This window comes from Chaetodon trifascialis, chromosome 3 (genome assembly GCF_039877785.1).
Source record: "Chaetodon trifascialis isolate fChaTrf1 chromosome 3, fChaTrf1.hap1, whole genome shotgun sequence".
NCBI classification, from domain to species: Eukaryota; Metazoa; Chordata; class Actinopteri; order Chaetodontiformes; family Chaetodontidae; genus Chaetodon; species Chaetodon trifascialis.
The window spans coordinates 14,506,137-14,533,763 of record NC_092058.1 but is presented as its reverse complement, the minus strand read 5'-3'; the positions used below and the strand labels follow the sequence as shown (position 1 = coordinate 14,533,763).

The 27,627-nt window shown below is 38.8% G+C and overlaps 1 protein-coding gene across 1 annotated transcript; it reads right to left on the bottom strand.

Moving 5' to 3' along the window:
• Positions 1–1,994: 1,994 nt before the first annotated feature.
• On the bottom strand, positions 1,995–27,560 carry LOC139351516 (sodium- and chloride-dependent GABA transporter 2-like). The gene is made up of 15 exons (XM_070993459.1): positions 19,208–27,560; positions 18,688–18,872; positions 17,884–18,018; positions 15,299–15,439; positions 14,057–14,144; positions 11,799–11,931; positions 10,494–10,628; positions 10,207–10,310; positions 9,302–9,426; positions 8,478–8,590; positions 8,201–8,338; positions 7,865–7,967; positions 6,511–6,611; positions 5,331–5,501; positions 1,995–3,245 (listed from the first exon to the last, which is right to left on the bottom strand). The coding sequence occupies exons 1-15, from the start codon at positions 19,213–19,215 to the stop codon at positions 3,096–3,098; spliced, it is 1,830 nt and encodes a 609-aa protein (XP_070849560.1). The 5' UTR covers positions 19,216–27,560; the 3' UTR covers positions 1,995–3,095.
• Positions 27,561–27,627: the final 67 nt, after the last annotated feature.

The following is a 27,627-nucleotide window of genomic DNA, read 5'->3' as shown; positions in this document are numbered from 1 at the left end:
TGATGATGGATGGATTGTGAATCATTTCCTCTTGGACATGACATTGAAAGTGGGGCTCTCTGCTTCACGCAAGGTATGAATGGCTGACATATTGCTTTCTCCAGGGCAAACACTCATTTTAACACAGTACAGATTTGCCATGATTTTGTAGAATAAAGCACATCAGGTGTTTTAGAGTATTAACTGTAAGGGGCCCCAAATTAATGTTAGTCTATGAACCTTGCCTGTGGAATATACTGCAAGTCAAAATAAAAAAAATGCTTTACAGCACTTTTTATGCTGAGACATATGTATTGCCACATGATTTCAAGCTTTTGAGCAGCATAGCAGAGCTAGAGAGGAGGGAGACACATCAAGTGTTCATGTGATGAAGCTTATCCATTACAGGGTTCGACATTGACCATGTCCACAAAAAGTTACTGTGTGGCCACTGAACATCCCCTGTAGGAAGCCCCCTGTGGCCACCAAGGTCCCACTTCAGAATGAGTCTGCGTGTCTCAATGAGATTATCTGTCTAAATAAAGGTTTAATTTAAAAAAGTCCCCGTACTCAGACTTTGCCAAGGCGATATTACAGTTCCACAAACATCCGGTTTCAATTGTGCCTTTAAGTTCAGCATTCTATGAAAACAGTGAACGATACCCGTACCAGTACCAGTACTGTACCAACATGGGCTACTGAAGCATGGGTTTACGTACAGTATATGTAAATGAAGTGGTACTTAGAATGTATTTTGCAGGTTATTACCAGCAGGGGCACTTCAGGGGAAATGAAACATTGCCAGTGTAATACTTTACCCAAGGAAAAACTCATTTAACACAGTCAACAATATGAGCCTTTTGTCAGGCATTTGGAAGATCTTCAGTGATTAATGTAATTTGTGACAGAATGGCATGTGTTAAATACATTATTATTATAAATAATAATAATCCTGCATACAGCTATGATCTATAATGACAAGCTATTTTTCAGATATGACTGAGCGGCTCTATGGGAAATATAACTCATTCTGTTCATGCTTTCATTTACATACTAGTCAAAGTCCAAGCATAGAGTTGCCTACAAGGGTACTTACTTATTGTATATTAATTATCTTCATCTAATGCAGTTGCCCTCATGCAAAAGCACTGTTCTGCCTGTCCACCTTTTCTGCTCCTCAAGGATTATTTCTGTGCAGCACAGTATTTTAAGGTCACAGCAGGGGCTCCCTCAGAATCTCTGGTCTTTCCTTTGAGTGCAGACTGACACTTCAAGCAGCTTACTATAGCTTGTTGGTTGTTAATGTGGCCTTTTCAGCTTTCACACAAAAGCATTCACTCGTTTCAGCCAAATCTCTTCAATATACTCAATCACCAGTTTTGGAAGAAGTATTCAGATCATTTACCAAAGTAAAAGTAGTCATACCACACTGTAAAAATGACTCTACTAGCTGTTAAATAAATGTAATCAAGTAAAAAGTACAGTATTTCATCCTCTGATGTGTAGTAGAGTAGCAGTATAAGTGTATAAGTATAAGTAATATAGAATGGAAAAACTACAGCAAAGTAAATGTACCTCAAAATTTCTTTCCTGTTGTCTGCAATAGAGAAATGTAATATTTGAATAAGCTCTGTGTGGGTTCACAAGACGGAGACAGTTTATGTTTGAAGGTTCCTCCTGAACTCTGTGGAGGAGCATTTATATTTATTTAGTGCTTTTCTCATCAAAGTAATGCCCAACCCAGGATAACACACAATAAAAACAGTGTGATTTTAAATATAGAGTGTATAAATACATTGTGAAATAAATTCAAAATCAGCACAATATGAAACAAAATTCACTGATTTATCATAGCATGGATATACTTGCATAAATAAAGTACATAACTGAAAAAAGTGCACTTTTGTGATTTCTTGTGGTGGGAACAGCATTACATGTTATATGCTACAATAAATCAGCGAGTAACTACGGCTACAGTAAGACTAGGACTATCAAAAAATAGTAACTCAGTGACATAATGTGAACTTGAATTTATTTGAGTAGCTGGATCCGGTCAGGAAGCCAGAAGTGATGGCAGTTATGACATTGATTTGTACTTCAGGTGCAATGTGGTTACAGCATTTTAGACTTCATTTCTTACATTGACATGACACATGTCTGAGAATATTGAGACTTCAGCAGCTATATTTCATCACCTTCACTCTCTTGTCAGTGCATCTTCGACATTGAAAAGAATTCAACATCAGTTTTCCTACAATCAGCTGTCATGGATCTCTTCACGTGTGTATTTTAATAAAACAGTTACACTGGGGCCCACAAGTCAGAACTGACTACCCAACCATGATACTATCACCTGTTACCAGTGACCCAGTTTACCTGTGGAATGTTCCAAACAGGTGTTTTTGAAGCATTCCACATCTTTCCCAGCCTTTAGTTGCTCCTGTCCCAGCTTGTTTGAAACATGCTGCTGGCATCAAAAAAAATTACAAAAATCAATTAAGCTGATAAGATAAAACATTCAATATTTGCCATGAAAGTTATCTCATTCTATTGTATTTATGTTTTATACAGTGTCCTAATGTTTAAACATTTAATAAACATTTAATTTACTTATTTTCTTCACCAGTTAGTTACGGCCCATTACTACAATTCCCATGTGCTCCAGCAGCTGTCACAGTGGAGAAGAAGTCAGACAGAGGCTTGAAAATCAGAATGTTTTGTTGTTGTAATCAGGATTGAAACAGTGCACTAGAAATCTGTGGTGACAGTGAATCTTAGTGGGCAGTGATGATCAAGATTGGCATCTCCTGATCCTCTATGGAGGTGGCATACTGAAGCGTAGAGACAAAACATTAAAGGTTTAAAAACTTCTCAACCTTTGTCTTGTCAATACTGTACATTTTACAGTGGCACAAGACTCATTGCTTATTGTGCAGGTTGCAGACATGATATGGAAACCCAGCAGATATGGAAACAGAGCAGCAGAATGGAAGTCTTCATTCTTATTGTCTTATTGATCAACGTGATTTCTTAAAAATGCTTAGCTTGTAAAGACCTGTTTAAAAGTTTAGAATAATAACATTATATTTAGAGCAGTATCAAAAATGTGCAGTTTCTCACATTTGCATCTCCATCTCAGCTCCACCACTCGCCTTGTACTCATTGGCAGCAGGAGTGAGAGTGTCGTCTGGGTTCAAAGGGCACTGCTCGGGTTGCTTTGCTGTGTTGTGTGTCGTGTTTTCAGGGCGGCACAGCTGCCTGAGGTTCTGTAGGAACAGGGTGGCGATACAACAATTAGCATCACGATTCATTTGTAACACATTTATTTACGTTATAAATGACTTGCGTTAGAAATAAATGTAGTAATAGCTAAAGAAATGGGGAGGTGCAGTGAGTGTAGAATATTGCAGTCTTGTACTTAATCCCTTGACTTTTCTTCTGGCGCCACCATGAAGTTCACATTTATGGGTTTTTAGTGATTGTGTCTACAACTATTGGATGGGGCTATTGTTGCGCCCCTCAGGATGAGCTGTAATCACAGATGATTCCCTGACTTTTTCATTAACATTGTATGTTTGCAGAAAGATGCTATCTGATCTCCATGATATTTGGCTGTTCAGGCCTGTTTCTGCCGCACCAGCATATTGAGGTTTAGACTACTCTACAAGGAATGTGCACATGCATGTATTTGAGTGGTCAGTGCATTGCTGAATCGTGTTGCATTGACTTTTTGCCAAAAGTTGAATCAGGTTCAACTTTTTTGCCAGGGCCCTTAATGAAATTAAATGAATGAGAAGGCCGAGGTTTAAGATATTACGTGTGTACTTGCAACAAAATAGGACATTTTCTGAATTAATGCTGTCAAAAAAGGATATTCTGTCTAGTTTGAGTTCTATGTTGTTTTAATATAGTTGAAACAATTGGTTGACAACTGTCTAACAGATTTAATGGTCAAATAAAATGGTGGGAAAATCACGAGCCTGTAGGTAGCACTCAGACACATACACATGCACAGAACCTCCATGGAAGTGCTTTTCTTCTCACCTCTAATTTTTGGACATTAGTGTCAAGTTGAGTGTTTCTCTGAAGCATGGTGGCATGTGCAGCTGCATGTCCTTGACCAGCATGTGTGGCTTAGAGGGCCTCATTAATGTATTGCTGCTCCTTTTGAAAGCTTTTAAAACTTGAAGTACATTATTGGACTCTGATGCTTGTTGTGCAGCAGTACCTGTAATTGTGGCAGTATGTAACTAGTTCTCATTTCTGAACAGCCTTGACTGCACTGTGTAGAGCAGTGTTAAATCCTAACCCTGGCACTTATTGAGATTAGTAGGGTGAATTTGCTTGAATGTGTTCCATCATTACAGCTGTGAGAGACTCCTTCAGGTCAGAGTACAGAGGCTACCACAATCTTAAGTCTGAGTAATTAAGTTAAGTAAGGATTAAAATTATAAAACCATAAATGACACCATTAAGTTAGACTGTAAATTATTACCAAAATGATAACAAAATGAAACTATTAGACGCATAAAATCGAAAGTGCAAACGATCAAAAATTGTTCCCAGCATTCACATCACGATAGATTTATGCATAAAAAGCTTTTATACAACAACTCTGATTCCAAAGAAGTTGGGACTTTGTGTAAAAGAAAAAGAAAACAGAACAGGATCATTTGTTAATTCTTTTTGACATAAACTCAATAGAAAACAGTACATGATATATTTAATGTTTGACCTCATCAGCTTCATTAATTTTTGTAAAAATCTGCTTATTCTGAATTTGATGCAGCAACATGTTTCAAATAAGTTTGGACAGGAGCGACTAAAGACTGGGAAAAATGTGGGATGCTCCAAAAACACCTGTTTGGAACATTCCACAGGTAAACAGGTTCATTGGTAACAGGTGAGAGTATCATGATTGGGTATGAAAGGGGCATCCTGGAAAGGCTCAGTCGCTCACAAGCAAGGATGGAGCGAGGTTCACCACTTTGTGAGCACATGACTGTAAAAAGGGTATCAATACATGGGCTCAGGAACACTTTGTTAAACTGTTGTAGGGGAACACAGTTCATTCGCAAATGCCTGAATTCTGTTTTGATTTACGTTTTACACCTTTTACTGGAATCAGGGTCATTTCTTAAAATTGTGAAGAATGGCTCTTATAAATTCAGAGAGCTGAAATTGACAGAAATTGTGAAAAAATTGTGCATTTAAATGACCAACAGTCAAAAACCTAAAGATATTCAGTTTATTATTGTTTGTCAACTACTGGCATTTTGGCTTAGAAATACAACTCAAATGATAGTTAAGACGATGTTTTCATGTTTCTTTTTTCTTCACTGAACACATACCTGCCGCACTGTCCCTTTCATCTGAGTCACTTTAAAGATTATCCACAGAGGAACCAAGAGAACACATAACAGTCCAAGGAACCAGCCCAAAGCATAAGCCCAGGTCGGGTAGACGTAGGTTTTGTTGAACTTGAGAGGCTTGTACTTCACCACTGAAAAGATGAACGTACCCTGAAAGGAGAAAAAAAGAAAAGAAAATCAGGTGTTTGACATCCCTTTCACCATCTCTGACAAATTAATTTGTCTTTTATGAGCACAAAATTACTCTTTAGTATCATTCTAACACTTCGGATACAGTTTGGGGAAGGTGCTTTCCTGTTTGAACAAGACTATTCCTTTAGGCAAAAACAATTTATGTATGTAATTTATGTATATTCTGATTGATGGCCTCACATAGTGCCCCGGAGCCAGACCTCAAATAAATGTAATCTCTTGCACAAAGCTATCTGACTCGAAACTATCTTACCTAATTAAGACTCATTTACCATGAATTCTGGGTATATTAAGACTTTTTCCAAACATGCTCGATGAAGCAACAAATGGTAGACACTCACGTACTGTACTTAACTACAATTTGTACTTTATTTGAGCATTATTTAACTGACAGTTTTAGTGAAGTTAATTCAAAGCCTAAATATAATTTACCTACAGATTATGATGCAGTGGTATTATTTGTTGACAAGAACACATTGACATCTCTGCTTTTAACTGCTGCGCCTTTAAACATTGCTGATTTGAAATGCAAAAGTTTCATTGTTCCCATTTGGATTGAAAGCAAAACTGGCAAGTGACTAACTTAGGAAATGACAGGACCTTTGTTCATTTCCTAATCTGTAGACTCATTTTCTTCCATCCCTTGTTTCCATCTCATTTTGTATATAACTGTAAGGACCAGTTTTGTTTGCTCTTGTATATTCAATCACTTTGTAGGTACCATCTCACTGAGTGGTAGGCAGGGAGACAGTGCTAAATACGCCTTGTTTCCACCCTTAGTGTCCCCAGTCCTTTAAATCGAGACCGCCCAGATGTTTTTCCACATGAAATTCTCATTTTCATTCACTCTCATCTCTTCCTCAGTCCTCACCTCCTACTTGGGTTGGAGGAAAGAAGAGGACTGACTCCAAATAGTATGAGCACAAGCAAATATACAGCAAAATAAAAGCAACTCTATTCCACTCACCATACAAACAGTGGGGGTAACGTAAAGCCAGCAGAGCTTCATTATTGGCCATGGACGATAACCTATCATGTCTTCAATGTTGTCATAGAGACGATCTGCACCTGGTGATGGAGAGGAAAATGAATTGGCAATCTGAACTCAAAATCTGTAGAAATTAAAAGGAACTCTGCACAGTCACTCAAAAACAGAACACTTTAGCTTCTGTTTTCTATTTTCTAGATTTCAGCATCATAATCAAAAAGTTGTGAAGGAAATGAGATCAATGAGCAAACTGCACAGTTTATAGAGTGGTTCTCTCTGCACAGAAGAAAAACACTGTGGAAGTTATACTGTTGCTTAGCTGTAAAAACACAGATAAGACTCCTTGTAACAATCATGCAAAGACTCATAGTCTGTAAAGTTATTTTATGATGTTACGGCACACAGCATCAAAGTTTGGAGAATTTCTGAGTACTGACGGCAAAGTATACTGTAGCTGTACATTATGAATCATTCAAAGTGTTATAATATCCCATATTATTGAATAAGGCTTCTCTTCTGGAACCTTATTATCTGTAAAGTTTTAAACTAAGGCACATAAGCACATGTGTCAAGTCACTTTATAAAGCACATCTGAAGCGCTCTTCAAATTTCTGTCTTTTTCTTGTAACATAAAAAAATGACATGATTCTCACACTGGGATACAAAAGGGAAATATGCAGGCCAAAAAGTAAACAGGAAGAAACTGGTTTAAGTGTGTGAACTTTTGTGGGTAAAAGCGTTGCAATTACGAGCACTTTACCATGTCAAATGGTTTTCTAACTCTCACCACAAATCCCTAAGAGGCGCGATTGAAATTCCTCCTGACAAGGAGGCAGTGTGAAAGCAGTGTGTATAGCGCTCTGTCAGATCCTTTGTATTCATTCACATTCACAGAAGCTCAAATGTCCATCAAGCTTAAAAAAGCTTAGAAAAGGAATTTAAAACAAAGCAATATCTAGAAAATCAACTGTGACATATTATTCTTAATATAATAAGATATATACTAGGGATATTGACCTTGATGGCATGTCAAAAAATGTCCCCAACAGCCCCAGTTGAGCATTTACTCAGATTTCCTGGGAAGAGCTTGCATGAGCGAACGGTTCATCCCATGTCCTCCCAGTAATCAACGAGTCAGTGCTTTTGATCTGTGCCTCACAAAGCCTGCTGCCCATCACTGGTTAGGTTTGACTTCACTTCAGTCCAAAAACACGACGAACCACTGGGGTTTTTTGGCCTTCTAAAACTTTTGTTGGTGATTTTCAACAGGCATAAAAATAAAAGCCATATCAAGTATATTGCTGATGAATGCAGGATAGCTTTAATAACTCACCATATATCCATCCCATTGCTATCGACTGACACACTGAGAGAAGGAGAAGATTGTTGCCACTGCAGACATAATGGTCAAAAAGTTGCAGGAAATACAAGCCTCCCTGCAGGAAGACAGAGGGTTGATTGTTAATGCACATCAAACACAAAAACAACACACTCTTGTCTAGATTAAATTTTTCAGCATGGTACAGGTCCAGCACAGACTCTAAGTAATATCTAAGGCTAGCACAGTAATCAGTATTAGCTTGTTTTTGGACAGCACAGGCTCTTTTTCATAAATTGTGAACAGAACACAAACATGAGAAGCTGTGGGTAGGACCCACTGGAGTTTCACCTCTGTGACCAGAAGGAGGCCGAGGAAGAAACAAACAGAGCAGAGACAAAGCAGCAGCAGCTCTCGGCGATAAGCTCTTCGAAACACCGTGGGGAACATGTCTGTCACAGAGGTCATCAGGCACTCCAGACTCACAAACTGCCACAGACACAGACCAACGAGTAAACTGAAAAGCTGTCATGAAGAACACCGAAGCTAATGTCTGCAATTAACTAATGTCAAGTAGCAAAACTAAACTGAGGATTAAAAACTCTTCAATGGGATGTTTTTATCTCACCTGCGTATCTGCACCCAGCAAGATGACCATGACGAAGAAGCATACAGCCCATAACTGAGGTAAAGGCATCATGGCCACTGCACGAGGGTAGGCGATAAATGCCAAACCAGGCCCTGCGTTTGAGAAGTGGATTTCTTTTAACAATACAGTTTAAATGGCTTTCAAGGGTCAATATTCGTCTTATTGTTTAATCACGCCACACAGGGCTCCTTTGCCTTCAGAGTATCCTAAATTCTAAGGTACAGATTCAACCAGTTGCTGCAGAAAAGAACTGTGGCCCATTAATTGCTGCAAACTTTGTGCTTTGCCCAATCAAAGAGATGCACTGAAGGCTTGGAAATCTCACAGCTATAAACTAAAGTGATGGTCTGTTGAAGGGCGTTTTGTTGTCTTGAATTTAGGATTAAAGGTTGTCCGAGCAGCTGATTTTGGTTATTAGTGTGTGAGCAGTGTTTTGGCTGAGAAAAGGATAACCAGGAGGTTTGTCTCAATTAAGATTAATTAATGACAACAAACATTTGTGGTGAAATCTGCACTTGAAGATCAGAGTTGATAGTTCAGCAGCTCTGAAGAAGGAAACTTCACTGGTTTCAAAAGGACAGAGCACCACAGCTGGCTAACACTGGCACATGTACAGAAATGCTGATTAATGTGCGTTGTCCTTATAAATCAAAACATTGAATTAAATAAATGAAATGAGTCGTGGATTGTGCATCCTGCAGTATATTATCATACTGCAAGTTTCTAATTCAAAATGGCTTGACAAAGTAGAACAACACTAATGCACATTTTTGTCCAGTCACAGTTAAATATGGTGGTCTTACCAGAAGCAGCCACTTCAGATATCGGCAGTCCTTGTTCGTACGACATAAAACCCAAAACTGAAAAGATTGCAAAACCTGCCACAAAGCTTGACCCGCCATTCACCAAACACAGAACAAATGTGTCCCTGAGGAAACAAGCAAAAGGTATTTAGCAAATAAATGACTCTTTGTTAGTTTAGTTCAATTTTGTCACTTTGACAGAGACCATCCTCCACAGTGAGAACCTTAAATTTCCCTTAGGCTGTAACCTGTCAACGAACCATACTTATGGAAGGCTGTATTTATGTAGTCTACAGTATTCACATATCAGTACTTTACTTGAGCATGTCCATTTTTACTGCACCACACTTGCAATAGTGCAATGAGCCTGTAAGTTCAAGTTAACATTTCCCCATGGTTCCACTTTAGTTTTGCATCTTGTAAAGAATGTCTTTAAAGTAGAAGTGTTATGGTTCTAGGAATGTTCCCAGAAGCTTCTCAGAAGTTGACTCATGAAAAAAGTCCATATAGTCAAATCTCAGAAAGCTGTGCAGCGCGAGTGCCTTTCTCACAATCTTTCTCAAAATGAATGGAATTGTATGAAAACGTTACAATGGGAATAAACCAGAAAGCATGACAGAGGAAATGATAATGTGAACTTTCAGAACACTATAAAATATTAAAAAATAGGCATATTTAGAAATTTCTGACAATTTGCGGGGGAAAAACCCTCCAACACAATTTTAAATTGAGGAAATAATCAGCATATTGATCAATAATGAAAATATGCTGATGTTGCTAATGAAGTCATAATAGCATATTTGAGAAAACAAGAGAAAAATGAATTGCTAGAGTCTCAGGCCGATCTAGGTTTGTTTTCGTGACGCATTCAAAGAGCAAAAAGACAAAGAGCAGAGAGCACTTACTTGTAACAGTCATTGTTATACTGATTGTAACTGCCCAGAGCTGTCAAACTCCCCTGACAAATCCCAAAAGAGAAAAGAACCTGCGCGCCTGCATCCATCCAAACCTAAGCAGATGCCAAAACATAAATATCAATGAACTTTCACTATTTAAACTACTGTAAGAATGGAGACTGCTGCACGATAGTGTCAAATTGAGGTGTTTTACAGCTGGGTGGCCTCTGGTGGGAGGCTATTGAGCGGGCAGCTTGTCTTGGTGTTTGTGTTGAATGTTTGACTTTATTACTTACTTGAGGGTCCACCAACCTTGTCGGGTCAGGATACAGGTAGAAAGCTAAGCCGTCCATAGCTCCTGGTAAAGTGAGTCCACGAGCCAGCAGAACCACCAGCATCACGTAAGGGAAAGTGGCTGTAAAGTAAACTACCTGTCAACACAAGACAAAGTCAGCTTTCTGCTTTATAAGTAAATACAAAGTGTAACATATTACTACCTGAACGCTAAAGACTAAACACACCATAGCACTGTCTGTTCAAAGCAGGATACCAAACCGCGTGAACTCCTTGGAGTGGCTCCATGTATACTGACGTATAGACTTTGTCTTTAGAGTCCTCGTGCCATGTATGGAAGCAACTGCATTTGTTATGTTTCTCCATTCAACCATTTCGTGCTGGTAGTGTTTGTCGGGAGGTTACACTTAAGATCAGTGAAGATAACATGGAGTCTGCACAAAGCTGCATTAATCTGTTACTCCAGCAGGACTTTCTGGATTGTCTCAGCACTCAAACACGGCCCCACCAGTGCAGCCCCCTGCGTTGCTTAATGTTTCTGTTTCGTTTCTGGTCTAAATGCCTGCTAATGTCACCTACTGCACAATATTCTCTCATCCATCTTTGTGACTCTCCTATCCCTTAACCACCTCTCATCATGTCATGGCTCGTTTTGCTTTAAGAAGACGTTTTTTTACAGCATCTAACTTCATATCAAACCATTCGGTTGTGATTTCTGTCACTGTACTGTGCTCTGATGACACGTCGTGGGCAGCTGTGTTGATATTTTCTTACTGTTTCACGTCCCCTAACATGACTTCTGATATGCTAAATGTGTTTTGTTTTCGGCTCCTGATTTATGACAGTGGGACTTAACGCTGTTGTTTGCAGCTGTGTTAATGTTTTGTAATTGTTTCCTGTCCCCTAGCACGACTTTTACTCCGCTTAAGTGTTTTGTTTCTGTCTGCTGAGTTACGACAGCAGGACTCAAAGCTCTGCGTGGTCTTTTTACTTTTGTGTGACATTTCGGGAATGAAATTTGCCCACATGAACAGGAGGCATTTATCAGGTTGACACGAGTGATTTGCCATGCATTTGTGCAGTTCAGAGAGCTTATCTGAATCTGATATTCACTGTTCATAGAAAAAGTAAGAGACGTTTAAGAACAGCAGCATGACACCTCATCAAGCTTCCATGCAGGTGTACTGCATGAGACAATAAACAATTACCAGCCTTGTTTTAATATAATTCCTCCTCCGGTGCTATAATAGAAGCAAACTACACACATACACACAATCTAGTCTCACCCTCTGAAGAAAGACTTGTACCTTTCCAGTGGATCTCACTCCTTTCCAAACACAGAAGTAGCACAGGATCCACGCCAGTAAGAGACACAAGGCCAACTCCCACCTCAGGCTCCCAATCTCCTCGATCCCTTGAGTTATACCCAGTACTCGTCTCCTGGGAAGAAACACGTCATATTTCCAAAACAGGGTCACTACAAACACTAGGAAGTTTGATCAAAACTACTCATAATGATCAAATGATTATAATGAATATCATAATAATGGTTGAGACTGACTGATCGCGTGATGTTATTACTACATTGCACCATATTCATGTTGAAACAAAGGGCCATGTTTTGTTTTGTTTTTCAATTTCAGGTGAAAATGAGTGACACACAGTAATACAACTTCTAAACTAAGCACCAATTTTATAACTTAATATTTGTGATGCCCTGGATACATATCAGCCAAATAAAGAGAGAATTTGTTGAGTTGTCCATTTTTCAGTATATACCACTGGGACAACCCACAGGATTTTCTTTTCCCACAATATTTGGCCAGCTGACTAAAGTTGACTTTAGTGAAGTGATACTGTTCAAGAAACAGATGCTTGCACTTGCTGGCCAGCTAAAAAAAGGAGCAGCTAAAAAAGAGTCATCTGTCTTTCTTCCATGTCACATGCTGAGCTGAAAATGTCAGCATGTAAAAATAAAGAAGCCAGAGCAAAATTTGAAAGTCATGGTGGCACCAGAGGATAAATCGGGATTAGCAAAGGCATTCAGTTTTATTTGCTAATCTGAAATGTCAGCACAAAATTTGGTGTGGTTTGGACTAAAGTGGTGGACCAACCAAGAGACTGCCATCCTAAAGTGTTCCAGTTTCAGTGAATGTGTTGGCATTTGGACTGACAGTAGCTCTGGAGGAATTTCTTCACATGTGGAAACACTGGAGACAACAAGGAAATGCAGCTTACCTTTGACCCAAACATAATGTTCATGTATTTCTTTGACCAACCTCTCCATGAACCAGTGTAATATATGACCCAAAGACAAACACACATAAACAGCAGGGATCTTCATGTGTAATTTTTCACTCTGACTTGTGTCAACTTTACTTGGCTGGGCAAATAGTGTGGGAAAAGAAAAATCCTGCCGCCGAGCTGCGGGTTGTCCCAGTGGTATACACTGAGAAATGGAAACTCAGCAGCAAAATGTTCTTGATGTCAAAACGGCAGTTGTTACCTATTGAGAAATGTTCTTTCACCTCTTGTCTTTATCTTTGCTGCCAAATGCATTTGCATGTAATGGCCAAATATTTGGTAGAATTACAGTTCTGGTGAAAAGGTGTAATGGATGCACCACAGAGAATATATTGTGAATATGTAAGTTTATACGTTTGTATAAATTTGAATCTTTGGAAATTTGTGCAAGACAACGCAATTACATTACAGCCATTGTAGTGGCTTTGTGATGTTGTACTGCAAATGTAGGACTAATGCAAACATGAGCATGTTAACATACAGCAACATACAACAGCAACATGGTGATCTGAAGCATCACCAAGTGTAATGTTTACCATGTACTGTAAATTTGGATTTTGGCATACTTACAATTTCCAATTAGCAATGAACACAAAGTACAGCCAAAACTGATGAGAATGTCTTTAGTGTTGTAAGTATTTTAGTCATAAAGAAAAGTATTAGACAAAAAAGAATTTGAACTGTTGTTGGTCCTAGAAGGGTAAAAGGGGGATGACCAAAGCTTTTGTAATTTATCCTCACGGGGACATCAATGTCTGTATCAAATTTTATGGCATCCGTCCAATAGTTATGATGACATTTCTTGCAAAGGCTCAAATTTGAAAGTGATGGTGGCAGAGGATAAATCGGGATTAGCAAAGGTATTAACATGTATTTGCTAATCTGAGATGTCAGCACAAAATTTGGTGTCAATCCATCAAGTAGCTGCTGAGGTATTTTAGTTTGGACTAAAGTGGTGGACCAACTGAGAGACTGCCATCCTAAAGAGTTCCAGTTTCAGTAAATGTGTTGACATTTTGACTGACAGTAGCTCCAGAGGAATTTCTTTACATGTGCAAACACTGGAGACTCCAACATGGAAATGCAGCTCACCTTTGACCCAAACATTATGTTCATGTATTTCTTTGACTGACCTCTCCAGGAACCAGTGTTCATAATATGTGACCCAAAGACAAACACACAAAAACAGCAGGCCTCTGATGCACCTTAGTGTTTAGCTTCCTAAAATCAACTGATCAGCTATACACTGAATTACACTTACTCCCAGAATTCTGTTGCAGGCGTTGTTGAATTCTCAGTTGATGTCCAATTGGAAGACACATTTTTTTTATCAAATTCAACACAAAACTCTGAGGAAAAAACGAGAGGAGATATTTTAACTGCAGATACATATTTGAAAACTAGACAGATACAGTTCTATATACTCATCAAATGAAAAATAATTCTCAACCACTTTATCGTGCCTCCACGCTGGTGACAGCCACGGCCAAAGACATTATGTTTGCAGGTTGTTCGTCTGTCCGTACATGCGTCCCAGTCTTGTAAATGCAATACGTGAGGAACGCCTTGAGGGAATTTCCTCAAATTCAGCGCAAATGTTCACTTGGACTCAAGGATAACCTGAGGGAGATTGTGACCATATTTCACATTTGGCCATATACTGAATTGGTGACGCTAATCTTGGGTGTCCACCTTGAAACTGTGGTGATATAGATCTTCTGTGCTGTTGGGTTTAAGATGTATGCAAAGCATCCGTGTTTTACAATTTGCAGCAACATCCGTAGCTGAAGCATTGCTGTCATGGCTACAACTGTCCATTCTATGAGAATCAGGTTTGTGGGCCAAACATGAACACATACAGCCACACATACACATATAGACATACAGCAGATAGTCCACCACAGGCTCATTGGTTGTGCTGTGCTTTGTTCCAGATTGTACCCAGACTGACTTACTATTTAAGACTGGACAGCAAAAAAATCACATGTTTCTCACTGGAAATTAGTCACAGGACTACATATAGTCACATATATGCCAATGTAATCATAACTTCCATGTCGGCAAAAAATACACATTTTATAAATTCCTTCAAAGTCTTCACTACACATATTATGAGTATAGATAGAAATGGATGTAAACTGCAACTTGACTGCAGGAAGCATACAGTGGTGTGGCAGTAATTCTAGTACTAATTTGGGATGTTAATAACCCTCCACTTCTGTCTGTTCCCAAAATGCTGACTGCAATGAAAACACTGCTACCCACAAGCTTTAGTTATCTCCTTTTTGTGAGCTACATCGCTGTTGTGAAACCAGTCAATTGATTTATAAGTCAAAGAATGCAATCAGTTTTCTTTTAAATTTCTCAGTAGCCATTCAAATCCAAGCTCATGGACCTTTCCATTACTGCTGTTAGGAAGATAGGTGAGAGAATTTGATGAGCAACACACAGACAGACATTTGTCACGCACATCGTAAATCCTTGTATCTGTCTCCATGTGTACCTGTGTTCCAGGAGTTCCTGCAGCTGGCCCATGGAACCTCGGCGCTGAAGGACGAGAACAGGTAGAAGAAGGCCCATGCCTGGATGACAATGTATGACACGGCAGCATATGCAATCACAACCTGGGTAGCATAACCAATCCCTGAGGAGACAAACGAAGTGCGGTCAGTGTGGATTATTGATCATGACGGCCAAAATGTTACTGCAGCATGTATAAATCTGGATCGGTTAGCTTTAAACACAGTCTACCTGCCAAGCTTGATTGAATGGTGGCATGTTTAATTATGAGCTCTTGTTGATGTAGCTGTGTCAAGGAGGCAAGTTCCACCAGTCTGTCCAGATGGGTTTGTTTTCTCCTCTCCATACCTTTTCTGCCCCCTGTTCTCCCTAGCCACGCCCTCCTCTCACCACCTGAGCTGCACACCTGTGTCTCCTCACTCATTAAATAAATAAGTTTAATAACTAAGTTCAGGATCAAGATACCACAAGGTATTTAAGCGCTCCTGATTCATTCATTTCTCCTTCGACTCATTTTCTGCACCCCTCCCCCCCAAACCCCCTTCTTCTACTCTCCTCTTTCTCTCTCTCTTGTCCATATAGGGCTTAACTAGAACCAATGGACATCAGAAGAGACCGCTGCCCTACAATGAGTCTCTACCTTCCCCGGTTTCCTCTCGACACCAAACCAGCAGCCAACACCAATATAATATCGCACCCCATTCATCCAAGACCCAGAGTCTACTATCTATTCTTTCGTCCCTTCCTTTCTTCCCCTTTTCATCTTCTTTAACCTCACCTCCTTATCCCCCCACCCCTCGACCCTCATTCTTGCATCCCTCCTTTCATCCCTCCATACTAGCACATCCTTCATCATCCCCACTCTCCTTCATCCCAAGACATATTAAATGATTGTAAATTCGTACCATTCACCTGACTGTTGATGGTTTGAGCACCTCAGACATCACCTGCAACCATCCACTGACAGTTGACACTGTCATTACTGAAGGAAGAATGTCTCAAAATTGTGACGAATTTGAGATGCATCTCCTGCATAAGCTCACAATGTTCTTATATCCCAACCTGAAAATCCTGAAGCAGCTTGCAGACCAGGGTGAAGTGATTTTTGATGTGCCAAATGAGTAATTTCAGCAATCAAATCTCAATCTTGACCTCTCAAGAAATCCCAACGTCCAGTTTAGAAGGTGTTTTTATGTAACTGAAGCACTTATCTGCATGGCCTAACTGTATTAAATTAAGCATTTTTTTCCTGCACTATATTAAATGTATGTTTGCACTTTCAAACTATGACCCTTAGTTTCAACTTTTGACCCTTCTCTCCGGTTGTATTGGTATTAGTACTGTATCTGGCTGGAGATGTGAAAGGCCCATGCAATATGTCGCAGGCCCACCACCAGAGAACAGACTCCATCTGTGATCAGCAGGTGAATTTAATTGACATGGAGTACTCCAGCGATGAAATTTTACAGCCTCAGGATGAGTTGGCAGCCTATGTTGAATTCAAGACACCCAAGGACAGCCATTTCGAAGCTTCGTGTATTTGGAAGAGGTGTGCTAAAATGTTTCCTAACCTGAGAGTGATTGGAATAGGTGTGCTCTCGCCATCCCGGCATCGAGCGCAGCCAGTGAAAGAGGCTGTTCGTCAGCTGGATTTCGGATTCAAGAACAGAGAACCCAGCTTAAACCTAAGTCTGTGGAAGATGTTCTTTTTCTATATAGCAACCTGGAGGGCAAATAAATGTCACCATAGTGAGTAGTAGCAGTCCTAATGGATTCTTAATTATGGTTTGAGGTCATGTCTCTACATGTTCCAATTGCACAAGTTAAAAAAAGCACTTTAAAGCGAGTGACTGTGTAGCTTATTCACGGTTGGGATCATGGGACTTAAGGTCTGGATTTGACTTGTATGACGGTCCCAATACTGAGCATTGCACATGCAGGATAACAAAACTGGACCCATGCAGGACTCTGATAATCACTCAAGCACCAAATGTGTATTAATCCATAGGTGGAAATAGTTCCCAAACAAATGCTGTATTCATTCCTGTTTGAATAATGTTTTCTCAAAGCTACAGCCTTTTTTTTTTTTTTTGAAAAATGTAATTATATATTTGTGACCTGTTTTTAAAGATTTTTGTCCACAGACAGAAGAGAGAAGTCAGAAAGTGACAAGCCATTGTGGTTTTCCTCTTCTTACCGCACTTCTTAATGTTGAAAAAAAAAAAGAAAAAAAAACTGGATTGATGCCAGCACTATCCTTGAATACATAACATGTTTGAAGGGAATGCTGCTGCTGGCCAGTAGCCCTTTGTGTCTCTGCACGGTATACCGCCCTGTTAACGGCTGTGTTCTCACACTATACTCATTGTCACACTGGATCGACAGCATCCAGCCCCCATGGTTGATACCAACTGCTCAGTAAACTTCCAAACAAATAAAAGAAACCCCACATTATAAAAAAAATATATGTTATATCACGCTCTGAAAGGGTGACACATTCCTTTAAGAAATATCTTTTTGCATATATAATACACTGCTACATAATACAGCTCTGTTCAACACACTGACCTTCAAACAAGGGGCAGAAGTGCCTCCAGCAGGTGATACACCCTTGAGATGTGAACTGTCCCATGGCTGTCTCCAGGAGGAACATTGGGATACCACAGGAAAGAAGAAACAAGACGTACGGAACCAAAAACGCACCTGAGAGTAAGGCGATGAGTGACAAGCATGTCAAATCTGCTGATTTTTATGCACTGAGAATTCGATTCAACTCACTTTAGAGAAAGCAATACAAGACTTTACAAGAAGTTTTTTTTCTTGAGGCTCTATTTGTTTTGTTTTTGGCATGGCAACATCTGGATACCTTATTTGGCCCACATGGAGTCTCACAGCATTCACAGAATACACAGATTTTACTTAAAACTTTTCGCAGTCCCATAAATTCTGAAGAGCTGGTCCAAAAATCTAACGCATGTAGTCACAGATTAAAGCCTTGAAATGATCAAATAGTCATGTAATATGACCACAGAGTTTAACGAGGCTCAACTTGAATTACGAAGCAGCATAATTTGCAGTTTTTTTTAATGTTAATGACTAGCTTCCAAAGTAGGCAAAAACAATGATCCCCTTTGTCCACTGAGTTGAATTTCATCACACACACAAAGAAAAAAAAAGTTTATTTAATAACAAACAGCAGCTTTGAGCTAAACCTGAGCAACTTACTTATCATTTAAATGTTTGAATGAGTCGATCTTATTTGCTCACGATTGGTGACATTACATTTTGAGTCGGTGCAGTTGCTGGACCTTGTGCAGAAGAGTAAGCGTGAGGGCATTAAGTATGGATGATGTTTAGGGGAATCCTGCTTACCTCCACCATTTTTGTAGCACAAATAGGGAAACCTCCAGAGGTTTCCTAGTCCGACCAGGGTTCCTGCCACAGCCAGCAAGAACTCCAACTTGTTCGCCCACTGGCCCCGGTCCAACAGCTGAGTTTTCTTCACCAGGCTGTTATCTTTACTGGGTGTCTCAAGGCTGTTTCCTTTGAGGAATTCTCTTGACATTGTCAGGAAAAGTTGTGGTTATTTACAACTGCAGTGAAATCTGATCTGAAATGTCCCTCCACCTTTCTCACATTTATAGGATAAGGGCTGCCAAACCTCTGTAGCTCTGGGTTATGCACAGAGACAGAACTACTCAGCTGATTATTTGGTCCCGTTTATAAGCTTTATTTATTTATTTGTTGAACTTAAGCAGGCAGGATTATCAGGAGTGGAAAGTTTTCACTGGCAAGTATTTATCAGCAAGCTGCACTTATGAGAGCACATTTTGGAAATAAAGCGATGCACAGTGCAGCCCAGTGTAAAACAAAAACATGGTGAGGCACTTACCCCTCCATCGCAAAGCCCCCTCCCCCAAGAGTTGCTTCCAGCAAATTGATCAGTATTCCTCTCAGCTGGGTGTACTGCCGGCTCGCTACACAAACAACAGGTCATGAGCAGAGCCAGAGTGACAAACAAAGTAGCTGTGGTTTCCTTTGGCCCCTCTATGACCTAATTATTGTCGGATTGGTCTGCACGCCATACCACGTAAGTTGAAAAACCGTTTGGCTCTGATAAAGATCCAAGATATACCACTTCCCTGCTGTATTTTTCCACTGAGACAGGAGCTGCTTGTGTCACTGAGATTAGCTCAGTTGCTAACAACTAAACCAAATCAGCTGAGCCGTCTCTGTTATGTTAGTGGCTGTACACAGGCTTCAGTTATCTGCCAATTGGGAATTTGCAGCTTTGGGTTATAAATCATTTAAAAACAATACCAAAAGGAAGTTTTGTAAGAAAACAGTCATCTGGTTTGAATAATTGAAGAAAACAATGTGATTTGTACCATATGGCATCTTAATAAAGTAATACAGTTCAATGAAAGCACTGCTTTATCATTCACATCTACAGCTCTCTTTATGAATTATTCTCATGCTATTTTGTACTTGTAAAGTTTGTAGATCTATTACTTATTTACTACGAGTGCACCACACCTATGGTTGATTAATAACTTAATTCTATTCTTTATATGTCCCTGACTTCCGTCTTCTAGTTTTTATGATCATCAGCCTTTATTGTACTGGTATTGTAACTCTTAAATAACACTGTGGCATCAATAAAGTTCATCTTATCTACATAACATCTGGGATTTTATCACCAGCTATGTGTATATGAAGTCCTGACAACTAATGATATTGCCATCATCTTCAACTGCAGTTTGTGTTTATTACTAATTTGCAAATATTCGCATGCTAACGCTAAACTTGGGTTGTGACCAAGCTAAACATTAGTTAGCAATGTCACTGTGATCATACTTTTTTTATTCACTTCAGAGCAGCAAAACCAAACACTGACATCTTTTAAACTGATATGGTGAACTTGTTAGCAAACACTCGCTTATTTACACGTCCAGGAAGTTACAGTGACATTATTATTCATTTGCAGTTGTGTTTCTGGCCACCTGGTGAACGTAAGTCCAAAATTCACCCTCTTTTAGCTCTGTTTTTGATCTCCACCAACTCATGAGGGGAATATCTGGCTCTTTGGCTGCTAATTGCTTGACTTTTAGCTCGTTGCTAACTGTGTTTGTCTGCTGTTTGGTGCTAAGCAGTTTTTTTGAGCTTTCATGCAAAAAACAATGCTATTAAATACCAAAAGGTGTTGACTTAAGATGAAAAAAACAAACATATATTTTGGTTTTGTTCTCTTGCAATGCCCAGCAATTCACAATTTATTCACAAGGTGCATAACTGCCATAATTGCAAGATTTCAGTTGCCTTATCTACAATGTTTTGTGTCTCAAATCTCTTTTCACCGAAATGTACAGCCCTGCCACAACCCATCTCGGCCTCTGTTTGTAGCACAGTGAACTGTTTGTAGTGAAAACTCCGCTGGGGAACTGGAAATTTCAGATGATCATATTTCAGGCACAATTGATGGTCAAACGGAAATCCAACCCTCAAATGACAAACTGTCTGGCAAGTTTCATGACACTGTGTACAGGCTTTGTCCATCTACCTGCCTTCCGTTACAACAAAATGAATTATTGAGTACTTGAGTTAAGTTAAAACCCTCAAGACTTAACATTAGTGACGCCAAGTAGAGTAGAAACAATAAAAGCTCTGCTTTATTTGTGAGGCTCCTCTTTTCATACAATTATTCAGTAACCATAAAACAAGACAGACATACGAACACAAGACAAGACCGCTACTATTTAAGGCATATATTTACAGTTTGCTGTAAATCTCTAGAGCTAACAAGGACCATGCTCTCTGTACATCAAATTATTAAAATTGTTTACACACTGGCAGACACTAAGTACATGCTCAAAAGAAGTTGATATTCAGCTGCAAAAACAATTTGTTGAATAAAATCACGACTTAATTTCTGGTTTAAGCAAAAATGGGAAACATGATTGTGTCCACTTAGTAAGTAATATATCCTGGGCAGGTTGTTGAGCTACAGACAGCTGTACATGTCCTCAACAAAAAGGCAATCTACTTTGAATGGTGTTCACACAGTTAACATTTCTCTCATCTGGGCACAGACCTCCATCACACAGAACAGCTTGTCCCAGCTGCTGGGCTGGAGGATGAATGGTTTGAGTGTTGTATTACACATATTTAAACAGGTCCATTTCACGTCTGTCTTCAATGTTTCCTCAGAAAATAATAAAAAGACCAGAGTAACCAAAGTGTTTCGCCTCCAAGAGTGATCAGGTTTGATCGACGGCCCCAAAAAGGTCCTGTGTTCACACAAGCTGTGTTGACCTGACTCGTCTCTTTCTGGCTTAAAAAAAGATTTTTTTTATTTTTTTTTTGTTAGATCTTGTACTGTTCTGATTGTTGAGCAGCCTGTTCTGGTGTATTTTATAAAAATATTCTAGGAACACCTTAAAAAATATCTTGTACATGTTGTAATGTTTAAAAATTTTACATGTTATGAAGTGAGGAGGCACATGATCCTGGAGGGGAAACGCTTCGTTTGCTCAAATACATTTATTGATTCCTTGAGACATTAAAGGTTTGACTTAAAGAAAAAAATAGACACTGTTTAGTGCACAATAAGATATTTTTCATAGCTTCATTTTAATATTAGAATTACATTTACTTTTACATTTTGGACAAATCCACACTCTATAATTGATAGAATTCACCAAATGTCAGGCTCACTTTGTTTTGGGACAGTGTGGGATGAAGAGGAGGTCAGATAACATACAATGCATCTGTGTGTGGAATGATTTAAGAATGGAAAATGACCCAAATGTTTCTTTTCGGACAAATGAAGCAAATCAGCTTTTTATATTCACCTCTAATGGCAGCATGATAAGACCATCACTGCATACTCATTTATAAGCCATGGATGGACACAGAAACATACAACAAATATCTGAAGAAGAATTTTTAAACTGAGACAAAAACATAAAGTTTTTTTTCCCTCTTTCATCAAAAATATTTAGCATGGTTAAACCTTCAGCTGTGCATTCATATCATAAGTAGAGTCTACAACAGCAGTGAGTCACTCGAGTCTCACTCGATGAGTCAGAGAGTACCTGCAGTTCCTTGTAGGTCCCGGATTTTGTCATGCTCAAGCATATTTGGCACTCTTTCGATTCATAAATTGATATAATAGTCACAAAGTTAGGCCATTGCAACCTGTATGTAAATACACAAATCTGTCACAAAAATGTACAGCTCAGACCCGTACATGTACATCACCCTCTGGTGGTGATCACACCCTCGTAGCAGACAAAAACAAACCAGATATAAAAAAGAAAACAGAAGAAAGATACACACTAAGAAGAAGAGATATTACAGTTTTCTGATACTTTCAGTATTTTGACAGAGATCTATCTCATAGCATGGACAGACAGTTGAGGTTTTACAATATGTCATTTAGCTTGTGATGTTATGATGTCTGACGAGACGATGAGGATGAGGAAGATGAATACCACTGATGGTGAAGATGACGTGCAGCACTATGGTGCACACACTGTTGCTGGCCTTTCTTTATCTTTCGATCTGACTCATGTTACACGCTTTCAGTACAAATTGGAAAGTATACAAAAAAAAAAAAAAGAAATCTCTGACAGGAACTTTATTTTCACATTCTTCTGCCCTATGAGAAGAAATGGCAGCTGATGAGGAATCAGACGGAGTGCACCATAGCCACATGACATGATAATGACAAACACGCCGCCATCTTTACTCATTATTAACATTATATGCTACAGGACATACCAGTCATGACTCAACACCTTTTCAATCACATCCAATTGTTTCACCGCATCTCCTAAAAACCACTCAACAGATCTCAACAAACGATTCATTCAATGTTCTTTTCGACAAGATGAAAGAAATAGTTCAACATTTTGGGAAATGGGCTCTTTTCTTTTTGCTTTCTTGCCAGGCGTCATATGAGAACGCTGATACCACTGTCATTTGGTATCAATCCAATAAGAGTGACTAAGAATGAGAACATTTCAGGGCCAGAGGCAGTGACTTCCTGAAGCTTTGGGTGGATGCCTGGCAACTGCTGCCACAACAGCCTCGCCGTAAAAGCACAAACATGTCATTTTTACATTTAGGTTTTTGTCTGGATTAAACAAACGAGACATAACTTGTTAATGCGTGACTTGTAGAGGTGCTGATTTTTGATCCAGGCTAGCCGTTTCCCCCCGATTCCACTGTAAGCTAAGCTTAGTTAAGCTATGCTAAGCTAACCATCTGCAAGCTGTAGCCTGATATTTAGTGTACGGACATGGGTGTGGCATCGATCTTCTAATCTAACTATAAAAAAGCAAATAAGCATATTTCCCAAATGTCAAAATATTTCTTTAGACATAATTTCAAAATATGGTGTAAAACAATCAGGAGTTGGCACTTTTTTCAAATATAACTTGAAGTATGAAACCACTTCAACTGAAGCCCGTTTCAGCTTCACCGTCATCAGTCTTTAAACTTTGAACGGGCGGTGATTTATTCTAACAACAGGCCGCCCTCATAAACAATAATGAAAATGTTTCTCCACGTTGAATATGAAAGGCACAGTGAGAAATTTCTTTAAATGGACTTTGAGATATGCGGTCATGTTTGTACAGTAAACACAGAGCAAAGCCCTTTGGTTAACCAACCCACACAATAAATTCCCTTTGAGAACTCAACGACAGGAGATGTTATCTTGACTTGTAGCTCCTTGCCCTGCAGATCATGTCAGCAGAGCAAACCATACCAATGAGCAGCGCTTAATAATTTCACAGACACCTGCGTGAATGACGCCTCGAGCATAAACACAGAGTGTTACGAAAATGAAATGCTTGAGATAACATCAACTGAAGACAATGAGTTATGAGACGAAAGCTGAACTCCTTTTGAGCTGCGGCGCATCACAGGAGCGTTTTTTTGTGCAGAACGAGTTGCTTAACAATTATTTTAAATATTTCTATTATTCATCTGTAAACACAGGAGTACGTGGTAATGACGCCGTAATCGCTGCTAACTGGTTGGGTGGTGGTGAGGTTACTGCGTTATAACAAAGATTGTTAACACATTTCAACATGGATGCTTTTTTTTTTAAAATGACCATAAAACCACATGTTACAATATTCTGAGAAAGGAGATGAAACACTTGCTGATGCCTGTATGAAACACTGCCACTGCTTTGAGATGTTTTCTACAATAAAATTGAAGTGCTGGCAACGGTCACCTACTGTATGGCACTGTTAATGTGAGTTCAAGCAAACACGTTGTCTGACAATCAGGAAAACAGGCATCTTTTCTTTTCTTTTTTAAACTTTCATAGCTAAAATCCAGCTATGAAGATTGCAAAATAAACATTGCACCTGAAATAAAAATAAGACTGCTGATTCACAGAAGAACAGGAGATTAAATACATAAAGCCCACAGCTCTACAGACTACTATTTAAATTCCCCACTTCACACACTGGTCTGATTTAGATGGACAAAACAATTATTCACCTATTATTGCAAAAATGTAAACATCCCTCCAATGTGTCGTGACATTATCTTTGCAAATAATCAAAAATATCAGCTCAAAGTTGGCCTTTTTGTTCAAATCACAGTATCGAAGGATGATGATCAAACAAAAATACAAACTAGCAACTTTTGGTTTCTGGGTTAGTTCAGGCGTCTGTGTTGGGAATGTTGATAATTGATTACTCGTTTACTGTTTTTTATTTATATGATTGGAAGTTTAATATCTTTGCATTTTGGTCTGTTGGTTGAACAGAAGTTTGACAGCACCGCTGCCTGTGGGACGCTGGCATTTTTCACTATTTCGGTGAAGCAAACAAAATAAAAACAATAAAAACTAATAAAAACTTTCAATCCTATCAAAAATATCAGATTAGTAATAGATCAGGTGAGTGTGAGCACCATCTAGTGCTGAAATGATTTTGATAATGACTGATTCAGGACATTTGTAAAACAAAAACTCTTGTCACTGTTTTTTATATAATCCTGTTAAATACCAAAATAAAATGTACGTAATGTAAAATAAATATCTACCTAGCAATCTACGATTATAACTGTGTTCAGGGACTTTGCAATGAGCATTTTCTACTTTTTCCTGACATTTTATTTAAAATAAAAATATTGATAATGAGAAAAATCTAAATGCTGGAAGCTATCATTTAAAGGATCTGAAAACCTTTTTTTTGTACGAAGGAATTTGAGGAAATCATCCTTAATTTGTTACACAGAAGCCAAAAACGTCCTCATTAGAAGTTGAGAATTTGTATTTGTGTATCATAATCATCTCTTGAACGATGCTGTTAAGCAAAAAGATCAACTCCAGCTAAATGCCACAATGCATCTGCGTCTGAAGGCCTAAACGCGCGTAAATCCACAACATTCGGCCTTCAGCTGAAAACATCAACTTGATATGAGCACTCAACGACGAGGTGACAGCGGCGGCGGGCCTGTGCTTCCGTTACTTCCTCTACCAGACAGTCAGTTTGTCAGCAAAACAAATCTTGATTCAATGAAATGTCGGCCAAATGAAATGTCGTCTGAAATAGTGCGTTACATCTCTGCTGCTCAGAAATGATCTCAGAACACAACAATGCTACTTCTATTAGCGATTAACAACAGGGTAAAAGATCGCATAGATTCAAACACACGTTTTCATTTAGACAAGTCCCTGTGGCTGACACGGGCTACTGTTAGTATGTACATGTAGCAGCATAAAACCACCCTAACTGTGATTATCGGACTACAAGATTACCATTCTTATGTCTCGCTCCCAAACGGCTGTCGATGCGGATGAGGTGGAATGTGCAGTTTTTCTCGTTTTAATTTCTACTTTTCTACATTTCTATCCTCAAAAAGGTTTTTTTATTTCTTTTTTTTTTTTTTAAGTTCCGACCATTTTCACCTTATGCCTTTCTGTCCTGCGGTGTTTTTTCTTTTTTCTTTTTTACAAATCCTATTGGCACATTTGATTTTATTCGTTATACAGTTTGCAATTAAGTTTTGGCACTTAAAATATAAATACAGTCTTTTTTTAAAATATAATTAAGCACAGTTACAACAGTAATACACCAGTGTCCAGTGATAATTTGAGGTGAAACTTTGGTCTCCATATTACCAACTGGATTACAAAACGCTGGTCATCACATGGAAAACAAAAATTATTACAATTGAAAGAAAAAAAAAAAAAAGAATAAATAAAATAAATAAATAAATATCTGACTAAGAAGGATGATATATAGCCTCACGAAGCTCTTCACTGCATGACTTTGCAACATACTTGACACCCTTTAACACAGACCATTCACGCCTGATAACTAACAAATCATAGATTCAGCACATCTCATGTGAGGTTATAGCTTAATGCCACTATTTGAGGTTGTTGATGTCTCCATCAAAACATGTGAAGAGATCCTATCTACAATGCTGACTTAAGAATGAAATATTTGGCCCCCTGCTTTTGGTAAAAGGATGCGATGGTCGAACCTGTGGCTCCAGTGGAGTGGGAGTAGAGACAAAGAGGGCTTCAGTGGCCCAAGGTCAAAAGTGCAATGTGACAAGCGTAAACCACGTGGAGCTCCTGCTGGTCTACGATGATATGCAGGAGGTGTGAGTCAAGATGATATGCTACTTTTTCATTTGTTGCATGTGGACAGGAGGGAGCCAAACGCTCGTTTTAATCCATGTGTGCTACTTTTACCATCATTCAGTTTCGTACAATTTTCTAAATATCACCATCTCTTCTGTTCATTTAATTCTGTTCGTTTTGTTTTTTTCTTGGATTGGATGCCACCATTCCTAACATATGATAAAATACAATTCCATAGGATTGTGTGCAAAATGCTCTGTAGACATATATAATAACAAATAACGGCCTCTTCTCCGACCCACAGTATTAGACTTCGATGCTTGTGATGAGGTATGAATATTGGCCGGTATCTTAGAGGAACACTTAAACTTCCATCATGCCAACAACTGCCCTACTTCTTCAGTACTGAGAGTCACATTTCTGACTCTTACAATATTTAAGTAAAAAACCACACGGATGTAGAATAAGTAAATGATAGGAATAATAATATTTGAATGGAAATGGGTTTGGGAACTAAAATTTGCTAATACAGTATGACTGCTTCCACTGAAAACAGAGGTCTCTGCTCCAGGTCACAGCTGAGCATAAAACCATATATATATATATATATATATATATATATATATATATATATATATATATATATATATATATATATATATATATATATATATATATATATATAATTTTAT